This window comes from Odontomachus brunneus, unplaced genomic scaffold, assembly GCF_010583005.1.
Source record: "Odontomachus brunneus isolate Ranch 3 - 2012 unplaced genomic scaffold, Obru_v1 Obru_scaffold_050, whole genome shotgun sequence".
Taxonomy (NCBI): Eukaryota; Metazoa; Arthropoda; class Insecta; order Hymenoptera; family Formicidae; genus Odontomachus; species Odontomachus brunneus.
The window spans coordinates 1,959,983-1,973,570 of NW_022639500.1; the positions used below are offsets into that span (position 1 = coordinate 1,959,983).

Below are 13,588 nucleotides of genomic sequence, written 5' to 3' on the forward strand. Positions count from 1 at the left end.
CGCGTCCCAGATGTTTGACCACGTTGTGTTATTAAACTCGCGAGAGAGCAATTGAGAGGGAAGTGGCGCACGTGATATTTCCTCACGCGAGTCGTTAAATCTTACGAGATACAAAGCGAAATAGCTACGGAGGGCATCGAGATACGCAAAAGTGCGAAATGTTGATCTATGCAAGCTGTATGAACACGTCTTAATTTACAGCGGCGCCGAAGGACTTACTAATCGAGCAATTAACATATGTTACGTGTCAAAAGTGTCACATACACAATTAGGAATAAGACACAGAGGATGGAGATGGAGAGATGGAAGAAATAATTGAAAAAGTAATTGCGGAGTGGCCATGATCTAACGCGATTAATCTCACAAATAGGCTTGTTCTGAGCTATGCTAATGATCCGTTTCGATAGGTTTTACACAGAGAACGAATGGACCACCAACACCAATGAGTTGTCGGAATAATCTATCGCTCTAGATATCAAGATCGAATCGTTGGTCAAGATCGCTCGATAATGTCGCTGTAGTTTGCAATATTTCGCACTTAATTGGGCTTAATCGGAAATGACTGTAGAATAGGTATGAGGAAAACGAAAGTCCGGGATGATGACGTGACTGCTGTCCTTGCGCACTTAGATTATATCCCCTATCTGGTTAATAAGAATGTATGATATGTAATAAGTATGTTCACATAATCCTAGTTCTAAAAACACTGAGTTCACCATTGTGAAATAATTACCTTGTCGCCGCTTGAGATTTATTCTTGATTTCACAACTGTGACGTCTATGGTAAAAGGAAGTTTTTTCAGTGATATCGTGATCGAAAAGTAGGAAGACAATTCTACTTACGATTACGTCCAAACTGTACTTAAATGCATTGTCAACTGTGTCAACGAGGTTTTTTAAACTTTTGAATCATCTGAATCTTTTGAAAATCTTCGAATTTTTCAAGACTTTCATGAGGCGCTCAAGACTTGTAAAGTTTTTTAGAATTTTTAACTTGAAATAATACTCGAAGAAAATTGGACACTGAGAATTTTTGAATTCATAAAACTTTCGCACGCATTTAAAAAGACTTTTGAAGGTTTTTAGAATTTTTGATATAAAATTATTTGGTATGAAGTAATATTCAAATTCGAGAAAAATTGAAACTGAAACTTCGTACGTTCAAAGTGTGCGATGAGTATTAGATCCTCTTGAAATTTTTCTAATTTAACAAGATTTTTATTGATATTCAAGAATTTTAAGATTTTCCAGAAATTCTTAGAATTTTTTAAAAGATATGAAATGATACAATATGAAATAATATATGAAGAAAATTGGAACTTTTTTCGTATATTCAAAACAATAGATGTTTAAATCTTTTGAAAATTTTTGAATTTAATAACTCACGCAATATTCAAGACTTGTGAAATTTTCTAGAATTTTAGATAAAAATTAATATTCAAAGAAAACTGGAACTTTGTGTGTGTGTGTATGTGTGTGTATTCAAAGTATGCAAGGGAAATTTCAGCTTCTTGAAATTTTTTGAATTTAATACGAATTTCACACACATTCAAGACTTTTGAGATTTTTCCTAGAATTTCTAATATAAATTAACCTTTAGACTGCCGGGAAAGTCATTTTTGTGGCTTTACACAAATCTCAAAATTTTGTGCCATGTATGTTACTTATGTAGAAAAATTTTTGAGAAAAAAAACCACTTTTTTAATGAAAAAACGCCGACAACCTGAAAGTTAATACTCGAAGGAAACTAGAACTTTCTTTTTCTTCAAAAATTTTAAATGTGCGATGAGTGTTTGAAAATTTCTCAAAATTTCTTTCAAAATTTATCTTAAAATTTTTTAAATTTAATAAGATTTTCGTACACATTCGAGATTTTTGAGACTTTTTACAATCTTATACAAAATAATATTTGAAGAAAACTGGAACTTCTTTTGTATATGCAAAGTGATACGATTGAATAGTGACGTTAGTTATATTAAATTCATCGTTGGACTCGAGCAATTTTTCCAACGTCAATGAAGCGAACCGTTTATTTTGAAAAAAATATAAGTCTAATTTCATAAAAAAGACAATTAATTTAATTTTGTTATACTTACAAATCAACATTTGAAAGAAAGGAAGCGGGCGAAAAATAACATTTTTAAAAGGGTCTCAGATAATAAATTATGCTAGCTGTACATATAGCTCATAATTTCTTTATTTGAGGTCGGGTCTGTCTTCTCGTGAATGTCGTATAGGATGAGCTCGGCCTAGATGAAGCGTACATAGGCCTTGAAGTCTGTGGCGGTGATGCGTAATAAGGCGGACTTGTGGGTGGACTGTACGCAGGTGGACTGTACGCAGGTGGACCGTACGCAGGTGGATCATACGTAGGTTTTGGTTTTTCCGATTCTGAAGAACTGCCTGAGAGACCAGCGCTGGAAGTCGATAGTCCGCCGGATAGTTTGGCGCCGGAGGTGGACGCCGTGCCCGAGAGCTTCAAGAAAGCCCCGAGGATTTCTTTTATAGCCGAGAATATTGAATCTAGTGGATCCTGTAAAATTAATCAAAGAATCCTGTGATTCAATCCGCATATATAATACATTATAATCGACGTAAACTTTTTACTAGTATCAGCTCACTCACAGGTTTAGGCGCTTCGGTGGTGTAAGTATGGCCATATGGATGGCCATAAGTCGTAGGAGAATGGTACGTGTCCCTATGACCTCCATAGTACGTGTCCTTTTGACCGTATCCGTATCCGTTTTTGTGACCTCCACTAGAACCAGCGCTGGCGCCAGCAAACACTCCCGAAACAACGGCACTAACTAGAGATTTTACGTCCGAATCACCCGCTGATTTTGAGAGTTCCTGAAATGTAGTTGCAAAAATATATGATAAAGAGAGATGCTGTAAAATATTTATGCATTAGATTTTTTATCTTGCAGAAGAAAGGCAATACGAGAAAACTGCGATATCTTGTATATCAACTATACATACTGTACTTAGCTTGGCAGTAATGCTGGCGATAAGCCACGACAATATTGATTGTCCGTTTGCTCCTGGCTAAAACCAACAAACAAATACACATACAAGTATATAATAATGTAAAAATTACATAAACATAAATATATATAAGTATATAATATTTTACAATTACGAATTACCTTGCTTAAGGGATCAGACAATGATGACAATAAAGTTCCTAAACTTTCTTTACCACCGGGCTGAAAATCAAGTTCTGTTTATACTCGTTTTAATTGCATTAGTTTACATGAGTCACACATAAATTTACTCTTTTTATGCTACAGAATTTTACAAAATAAAATTCTTACACCACTACTGATACGACTTAGAGGACCGATCAAAGGACCCACAAGAGGGCCGATCAATGGCGCTATGAGCTGAATAAGAGGTCCCAAAATAGCACCAGAATCACTCGCTTGTCCGTCTTCTCCCTAACGAACAAAGAATGAACAAAGAGATTTAGATGAGTAGATATAGTTCATAAAGTGATGATTTTATAGAAAACATTACTATAGAATATTGTAACATGTGGATATTATACTTTAATTTGTTATACTTTATTATCATTTTGTTTCATATGTGCTCTATTTATATTTAGGTTATTTACTTAAATTTTAGAAACTTAAGTTTACTATTAAAGTTTCGTTATGTTTTTTAATAAGATAAATTGAACTTTTTACCTATGAATCTTACTAAAGAATATATTGAATTTCTTAATATATTAATTATCTGCTATAAGTAGATCTAGTAAACTTATTTAATAGATTCTGATTAATTTTTGAAAATCCATTTAGTCTATTCTTATTATTATAGATCTAATAATTATATAAGATCTATAATAATTCTTATTATTATAGATTTAATAAGTTTAGTAGATTTAGTAGATTTAGATGTGATAGATTTGCAAGTATGCTAAGAATTATACTAAGCAATACAATTTTTTACTTTTTGTTTGTGCCAAACAATTTTGACATATTTTTTGCATAATTTGGATGCCCTGAATAAGAAAATAGTAATAATAAAGTTTAAGCCGTAACAATTTTTGAGAAAGCCATAGCTCGAGTTTCATCTTATAATCAATATTGATAGACTAATGTACAAGTTTTACAACAAATATGAAGGGCCTAAATCTTACTATCATTTCTTACTTTGTATGCGAAGTATAATTTATATACTTTACAAGTTAGTGAAGTTAACTTGAATTTTTGTTTCACTAAAGTAACTTCGCCATAAAAATAACTAAAATAATCACTTCTATTGCCACACTTGCGCGACATGCTCTAATTCTAGTTAAGCAACGCTACTGAAGCAACGCTGTTAGCAATGCTCAAAACATAACAGAAAAAAACATATTTCAAATAAGATATTATTTTCTTTTAAGTTTCCAGCTAAATTAATTCACGCAAGGAACTTGTTAATAAATCACTCTGATGGGGTAATAAAACGATTTTCACAGTATGAAATAGTTCTAACAGGATAGTCTGGCTATAAATATGTTGATTTCAACATAGCAGTGTTGATATATTTCTGTAAATATTTGCTCAATGATAACGTTAATTTTGAAAGAAGATATATAAAAATCCATTATCGTGCATCTCTAAAATTGTCACCAATAAAACATTTTGTTTGTTATATTTGAATTCAACAGGTCATTAGTAAGAATTGGTGACTTTTATCTGTGGCGTAAAATGGTCCGAGCTATCATTTGGTAAACTCACCTCGCTGAGTCTCTGGGAGAGCGGCACCAGAACGCCTGGAATATCGATTCCTCCTTCTTCGTTCGGCTAAAAAGACAATTATTCTGCCGTCAGATTAGAACTTAGACCGAGCTAAATTAATCACATCGATTAAAAATGTCTACGAATAATTTGAGCGATATACATCGGATACTTTAATCTTACATCAGAAAGCCCTTGAAGGAGAGGAATAGCGCCTTCAAGCACGTCTGCCAGGTTGATGTCGGACTCTGGCTGAAATGTCCAATTATATTAGAATTTGTCGTATAAAATCATAGAAAGAATTGATACTGTCTCAAAGGCTGTAAGAGACAAAGATTGCAGTATAATTGCATTATTCATACATTTTATAAGTTTCAAGATATTAAACTGTAAAAGTTCCGAGTTTACATAGTGTGTATACACAGAGAGAAAATTATAGTTGTTTTCGGCGTCAACTATATTTTTTGTGATTTTAACCACAAAAATAATTAGAAAAACTATCTTTTTAATAACACTTACTAAAACAATGGTTGTTCTAACTATTTTTGTGACTAAAATCACAAAAGAATATAGTCGATACCGAAAGCATACTATAATTTTCTCTCAGTGTATACAAATTTATTGTTCGTTTCTGTTTATTACGTCGCTAAGTTCCTCAAGAATCGGCGCAGCTAGCGGCAGTAAATCCAATATAGCTTGTATAGATCCACCCTCTTCTTCTTCCTCGTTTTCATTCTCGTTGTCATCCTGTAGAGAAACGACTTAACATTATCGCCATGATAATTATTATGCAAAATGCGTGCAATACTGTTATAATTTCGTAAAACTCATCTTTCTTTGTATATGTTATCTGTTTAGAAATTATGTACGAAGAAAGAAATTTAGTTGGATTTATCACAAAGAGTACAGCGCCAAGCGCCCATAAGACATCGTCTCTTTTTCAAAAACTTTAAATATTCTAATTAATGATTAATACCGATTTGAAGTTCATGTCGACTTGATTAGCTCTCTACTGTCCACTGTGACTATGAAGTCATAATCCAGTTTCATTTTTATTTATCTCTATTATAAATATTATTCCTCTCTTGGCCGATGTGACATGAAGTTACAATATGGCTGCCTTTTTTAGTATGTTAGCAGCGATAGTTAGCAGCGATTCTGCCTAACGTGACCTCAGAATTACAAACCTTTCCGGAAAAAACGAACAAATCAGAAATTTTATCTAAAGTTACTGGAATTCTGTTAAAGTTAACAAGTTTCTTGGTTAATTTGGGCAAAATTCTAATAACTTGAACGAGAATTTTAAATCCGTTGACGCGTTTCTCTCACAAAAAATTTGGTTAACTCAACCAAATGTTTTTTTCGCGTGTATTGTACTAAAGAAATAATGTCTTCTTGTAAATTAATGTACACTGACTAAAATTTTAGATTCACCTACTGATTTGTCATAAAAGCAGATCTTTTGATATGTTTCGTTGGTGTTGTTGCTTAAACTATGAACTTACTTTTGATCTCATTAAAACTAGAATAAAAACATTGAAACCAAAGTTGTTGGTTTTCTTCGCGAAAGTTCTTTTATTACTTGATTCGCATAATAATTCTAAACTTTTGGCCAGTAGTGTAAACAAAAATCGAATAATTTGTACCACTTACGTCCGTTTGCTGTGCAAAGGTTTCGTTACCTCTTTCCTGATTTGGCAATTCCTGCTTCGTCTGAAACAAATAATTACATTTCAACCAGAGACTTCAAGCTTTCTAGTGATTTAGTCGAGAGAGTGTAAAAGCCGTCATAATTCCTCGGCGAGTTGCCGCTTTATTGTCGCGTTCCCATCGACACGTTTTGCATTCGTCGGTGATCTCTGCCGTGACGGGTGAAAAAGCAAAGGATTCACCGCTGATCCTTATTTGAGCAATCGACATTGCCAGTTTCATGCATATTTAATGTGTAGAAACATCGCGGCATGAAAATATCGCGACGACGCTACGATCGAATGCAAAAATTTCCAAATTTCACTTTCTCATCGTCGCCGACGCGAAGTCGATGGCTTTTTGCGTAATCGTCCAATAGCGGCAGTCCTTAAACTACGTGTTAACTAATGTGACGTGAAATATGACAGATTTGATGAGGGTACGAACGATGCATTCGTTATTAGTCCTTAGACGCGAATGCAAGTGCAAAGCGGATCAACTTTCCCGCTGAAGAACCGCTTGTCTTGTTCAAGCGTGACTGTGGATTGCAGCTTTTCTACTAATGATTTCGTAAGAATTATTGCGATAATCACTTTTTACATCATTACGTAAACGTAATCTTTTAAATATAGTCATGTATATTTCTTTTCCGAAGTTTTGCAGATTTATTATTCTTTTCAGAATATTTTTTTGGCAATTTTTTTGATATAAATTATTTTATAATTTAAGGGGATGTGCGCGCTAAAGTGGATGACGAACTCCAAAAATATCGATAACGTAGAGACGGTCATGACTAACACAATTATATTATTCTTTTCGTGTATTACTTGTGTGTGTTTTATATAAATTTTATGTAAATATCTGCTATTCTGTGCGTATTTTATCATGTTAACAGGGAATATAACCATGTATATATAGAAATTTTTCTGCAAACTTTTCATATATTTTTGAGCTCCTAAATTTAATTATAAAGATATGAAAATATTCTTTGAAATTTTTGTTAGTGAAGCAAATATATGTACAAATACGTACAAGTTACAAAATTTTTGTATCAAGTCAATATTTATATTAACTAACAGCTCGAGATGTCAATTTTAAAATTTTTGTCGGTTTTGTTACATATTAAGCAATTCATGATTGCACGCATTTTAAATGTGTAAAAGTATTTGTAACTCTGTGCAATCAAAACGACATAAATTTCGCAGGAAAGAGTCAATATTTTGTTGGTAAAGTCTTCAGGTATGACATCCACTTAAGTATTAAGAGGCTCAATCGCGCTTGTTCTGTTTTATATAATCCATTTTTAAATCACTGTACTAATAAATTTTAATTGTTCAATCGTTTGAATGTCAAGGAGCGCGATTAAGTTTCTTTTGTTTCGTAACATCCATTTCAGAATATTTTTTGCTTTGATTAATTAAATTACAACACTAAAATTCGATAAAATTCAATAAAATTCGATTGCTCAATTATTTTAGTGACAACGAGATCAATCGTGCTTCTTCTGCTTCATTATGCATAAATAAATTTTAAAGCATTTTTTAAATTATTATATTTGTAATAATCTTACTTATCATAATTATACATTAATAATACATTTCAATGTGAGTTATTCAATCGTTTGAACGTTAAGAAGTGCAATCGCGCTTTACTTGTTTCATATTAAAAAGTGCCGTGGGAGCGCAGCAGTAAGTTTACCGTTTAGCGTTCGTTTTATTAGATTAATATTTTAGACTCGTATTAATAGTTGTTATTTGAAACTTGTTTAAAGTGAAATATTCAGAGTCAGATCCAAGTTTTTCAATTAAATTACGATAAACGTGATATTTACACTTGTGTTGTATAGCGATTCAATAGAAAATCTCTTATCTAATTTTAAATTGAAATCTGAGTATCTCACTTAAGACGAGTTTCAGGTAATTATTATTAATATGGACCTTAGTTACATGAGAAATACCGAATATACGAAACTGTACGATCGTCTCACGAAAGCCAGTTTTAAGATAAAATCTTTGAATGCAAAACAGCATAACAAGAAAACATTCTGCGTAAACGGAACTGAGTGAGATTGTAAAAAGTTTTGTCTATGATGGGCGATATCAGATAGAACTTTTGTTTTATTTTTAAATTTACTCGTATAAATTAGTATTAATTTTAAGGATAGTGTGAAACTTAAAATTGCAGGTTGCAACTTGAAGTTTAAAACTATTTCTAGCAAACTGAGAGAATGAAAATGTAAATAAAAACCCTCAAAAACATTGGTAGTTCTTAATTTTGAGCGTATTTATACGCCCAAAAACTGCGACGAACATCTTATGTTGAGTGTATATACTAATTCTTTAACCTGTTACGGTCCTACATCGAGTCTATCTCAAAATCGCGTTTCGTTCTAGTTGATTATCTAGTGTGATTAGTAGAATGGTTTTATAAATCTTTTTATTTACTAATACATTAAAAAAAATTTATTTGATGGATCCTAGTAACATATTTATTTAACTTAATACATACACATATATATGTATATAAATTTAAAATATATACATAAAAATTAGTTCTATTTGTGTGTGTGTGTGTGTGTGTGTGTGTGTGTGTGTGTGTGTGTGTGTGTGTGTGTGTGTATAGTATGAATAATTATGTTATTAATATTTATCGAATAAATATTTCTTATTTTTTAGATATCTTTAGAAGATATCTTAAAGAGATCCTTTGAATAGTATTTGTGTATTTCTCTACCAAAATGTTATAGCTGTATCATTCAGAAGATTTAAAAGATTTTTTAAATCGTTCTTCTAATGAATTTTAGTTCACAACGTTTATAACGCTCAATTAAATAAAATATCATAACAAAATAACAAAGCCTTTGCTGGCATTTTCTAACACAAAGCAATACAATCTACTACGCTTAAATAGTTAAACTCTCGTTGAACATCAATTATTAATTACTCACATCATCAAAGACTACTTGTATTTTCTGCTGATTAGTTCCCTTTAAGATCGAGAGCACCGGTACCCCGACGTTGATCTCGGTTGCGTTTTTCGGCAGTTTTCTCAGGATACCCAACATTCTTAATAAATCGCCGAGTATAAACCGCTGCTGGTTCTTTGAATTTTGTTGCTTCGTGCCGTTCTGCTTTTTCTCGCTTTTCTTCTTCTGTTCTCGCACATTTTGTTGATTTTTTTCTTCTTTCTCTTCCTCCTCTTCTTCCTCTTCTTCCTCATTTTCTTCTTCTTCTTCGTTCTTCTTTAACTTCTTTTTGTTCGTGCCTGGAGTAAAGTCATCGAAAATGACGTTGACCTGCCCGGATTCGTTCGTGAGCGTATAATTCTTTTCGAAGTACGGAGAAAACTTATCGGGGCGATCTTTCGCACTGATCGCTAAGTGTCCTTTTTGCTGCGTCTTTGAAGTCGTTGTAGCTGCTGGCAATTGTCTGGTGATCGTTATCACCGCTTGGAACGGGAAGGACAAAGGAGGTTCATCTACCCCTGGTCGATTTCGTGGTGCCAATTGTGCGAGCTCGTCGTTCAAGGCATTCACGTGAAGATTCAAGGAGCTCTTCTTGGTCGAGAGCTTCGCGGGCTCCTCGAACTCAGAAATGTTCTGGTTAAAGATGTCCTGATACGGGACGATTTCGGTCGGCCTTAAAGGCAAAGGAAGATACGAGGCGGCTGGTGGTTGCGCCAATATCTCGGGAGTCCTGAAAATGGCTGGCTCGCTCTCGTGGAATGGATTTTCAATATTGAAGTTCGTGTATTGCTCAAGATACAACTGCTGATCAGCGGTCGGCCCAAAGTCTGATGTAGGCAAGTTGAAAGATTCCTGCAACTTGGCCGCTGTGAATTTCATCTTGCCTACGGGCAAAGGATACGCGGTGATTTCGTCGTTGGCACTTTGCATAGGGGGCTCTTTGAGTCTTCGAGCTGGGTAACTGATTCCCTGGCGCTTCTCGTTGGTGGACATCTTCTTTGTCATCTCCTTCGACTTGAAACCTGAACTATTGACAAGGGACATTCGTTTATCGTACTGTGGCCCGATCAACGAGACGTTCTTCAAGGTGGTCGACGTAAAATTGACTTTGGAGGCTACCAGAGTCATCACGTACTTGGACCAGGCTAATAGGTCCTGCTTCGAGGCGATCTTTAGTGGCAGTTGGATCTCCAGGATCCTGGGGGACGATGAGAAGCCCTGCTCGCTCTCGTTTACCCCACGCTTCAGTGACTTCAAGGGCGCCGAACATGCGAGGTTGGACACTATCAGAATTAAGATGCAGTTGGAGCGGGATAGTATCCGCGATAATATGAGACGCATCTTGAACATCGATATTCTGTCCCGAGTAATATTCTGCCGTTGAAAAGTATCTCGAATCTCAGGTACAATTAATGTAGAGCGACAATACCAAGACTCATGACGGCACTACATCTTTTTTAAGTACGTAAACTTTTACGTACTTTCTTGACGAATTTTTTCCGCACAGAGATGTCAGACACGGGATAAAACTCAGATACGACTAAAATTTAAGTTATATAATAGCGTCTTCAATATGAAAATAAATTAATTAACAAAGACTTATAAGAGAGCTGAACGCAGGAACGCAGTGGAAAAAAATAATAAAGAAATCTAAAACATTAAATCAATTCTTGACAATAATTCTCTAGTAGAAATATATGGAGTTTGCGTTGACATTCGCTTAGTTATCATCTACTAATTCATTCTCATTAGTTGCAAAAATACTGCGTAGAAACTAAACAAAAATTTGGTGAAGTTTTATATAGTGGTAGAAGCAATTTACTGTATAATATATGGATTGATTCTTTCCAAAACATATTATAGTATCAGTAATATTAATTTAATTTTATTTAATTTAATGTGCGTATTATATTGTCTATCGTGAATAAATGTAAAAGATATTTATTTACATTGTTAAACAAGAGCATAAAATTGCGTGAACAACTAGTGGATGTGTTAGAGAAACATAGAGTATGAAAAAGAAAATTAGAGTAGAGAGGAAATTAAAGAAATAAGATATTTGACAACATTAAACTTTGTGATATAGATGACAACCAAGGTTAGAGACGAAAAAAAAAGCGACAAATAAATGGAGGTATATATTAATGGAGGTATAATACAGAATTTTATTACAATGAGAGAGTGTGAAAATACATCAAAATTATTTCGATTGTAAGAATACAGTCGTGAAAACTGTCATGATAGATTTAAAACTTGTTGAAATAATACAACTACAAGAATGAATAATAAAAGGTATATGTCATTTGATGGTTGTGAAAGATGTCACGTAAAAGGTGAAAAATATGAGAAAATATATGTCATGTACCAAAAATTTCTTGCACTATGACTCCCATTAGTTTTAAGACTTTTTAATTAAAATAGATGTACAGAAAATGAATTACTACTCAAGTAAATCTGCCCATTTTATGAGCAGCAGACTTGATTATTAGTCAATTGAATAATTTTTTTGGTCTAGCTACTATTCTGTTTTCTTTTAGTTAATAGGTTCAGATTTTGTTTGCAGTAACTGAAAAACGTTCTTGATTAGGATCCCAAATAGTTTTACTTTTCATTTACTAGACAGAATACTAGATTACTAGAGAGAATACTAAAGACTAGATTATAGAAGTTAGCATTACTGTCCAGTATAACTGCTCGAAATCTGCATTAAATTTCTACAGGCTTATCGTCAAACATACGCTGAGAAAAAGAAATATCAGCTCTAACTAAAGTTATAGTTATTTTTTGCCTCAATCATATTTTTTTTTGTTTTAACGAAAATGATAGTAATATGCATATGCAGACTATTATTATTAACATTATAATAGAATTTAATAAGGAAACTGATATTATATAATTAATTACTTTCTCTTGATTATAATTTATCGTAAATTATTTTTTTATGTGATTATAGTTACAAATACCAAACATTTTTTTTAGTGTTCCGGACTTTTTTTGGACCTTTGTCAATCATCAACATCTAGCATGCAATAATAAAAAATGTGTTAAAGACATCCAAAGAACGTTTGTAAGGAATAGAACATATAAGGATTGAACGTTTGTGTTCGATTATAATTATTGTTAAAAATCAACTTGATGTTTTAAATCCTTGATTACTTCTTTTTTCACACAAACACCTTTTTGTCTTCAGCTCTTATAGGCTTTTGTTATTTTATTATTTTATTGCATAATATTTTTATGCAATCTCTTATTTATAACGCACTTTGCGATCCTGCGGTATTACACATCACTCACAATTCCACACACATGCACACAAGTAAAATGCAAGCAGTCTGATTATCCTTTGCTGAGAACGATTTATATATCAAATTGATAATTAAATCGAATTGAACTGGACGAACACAATGAACTCGGAAGGAAGATCTCGTAGAACATAATCTCGTAGGATACTTGAGGAACTGGACGGTTGAATAGGAAAATGGTTGCTTTATAGCAACCTGGCTTAATCAGAGGTCTGATTCTTTTTCCTCTGGTCGCGGAAGCGTGCACTTTTTCCATGCAGTATCGGTATATCGGCTCCGTTAATTATAGTACATCGAATCGGGGGCGGTCGCGTTTACTTCCGTCGTTGCGTTTCCAGCGACGAAGTCTTCCTCCCTGTGGTATTCGGATAATTACACACACGACTATGTAATGTGAAACGTGCACACGTGACCACAGACGAGAGCGACTTTCGTAAGGGCGATGAGTATCTAATCTTGTAAAAGCGCGTCGCAACTTCGTAACGTAGTAAATGGCGAAATTACTTTTCCAGAGATCGCGCGAGTGGACGGGACTTCGGAGACGCGGATCGTCGTAATCGCGCTGTACTTTGATTTGCCACGTGATTAAGCGATTACACGTAAACTACTGTTCATACTCGATGCGGAACTCGTTCGAAGAAACGAGTTCGTCGTTTGTGGATCCTCTTCCGGGTGAAATAACTTCTTTGTCAGTCTCTTCTATTACAAAAACAACAAAAAGAAATGAAGGAAAATGTTATTGAGTATATAAAAATCTCCAAATATCGTATAAATAATATAATTATTAAAAAAACAGCTCAGATTTAATATAACTAAAACAGATATAAAATATAAAAGATATAAAATATAAAAGATATAAGATATAAATATAAAAAAAATATTCAATTAAACAGTACTTATCAAAACTA

The 13,588-nt window shown here is 33.5% G+C and overlaps 1 protein-coding gene across 1 annotated transcript; it reads right to left on the reverse strand.

Moving 5' to 3' along the window:
- Window positions 1-2,130: 2,130 nt before the first annotated feature.
- LOC116845246 lies at window positions 2,131-12,825 on the reverse strand. The gene is made up of 11 exons (XM_032817717.1): window positions 12,641-12,825; window positions 9,361-10,918; window positions 6,378-6,437; window positions 5,367-5,471; window positions 4,908-4,976; window positions 4,725-4,790; window positions 3,315-3,437; window positions 3,147-3,206; window positions 2,980-3,045; window positions 2,626-2,850; window positions 2,131-2,533 (listed from the first exon to the last, which is right to left on the reverse strand). Exons 2-11 carry the CDS (start codon window positions 10,726-10,728, stop codon window positions 2,186-2,188), a joined length of 2,490 nt encoding a protein of 829 aa, XP_032673608.1. The 5' UTR covers window positions 10,729-10,918; window positions 12,641-12,825; the 3' UTR covers window positions 2,131-2,185.
- Window positions 12,826-13,588: the final 763 nt, after the last annotated feature.

Excerpts from the sequence above, each read along its gene's own strand:
- LOC116845246 (XM_032817717.1), bottom strand. The coding sequence starts at position 10,728 with ATGTTCAAGATGCGTCTCATATTATCGCGGATACTATCCCGCTCCAAC. Across the intron at positions 6,438-9,360 it reads TACAAGTAGTCTTTGATGAT|ACGAAGCAGGAATTGCCAAA; the intron begins GTGAGTAATTAA and ends TATTTGTTTCAG. Across the intron at positions 4,977-5,366 it reads TTCTTGAGGAACTTAGCGAC|CCAGAGTCCGACATCAACCT; the intron begins GTAATAAACAGA and ends TGGACATTTCAG.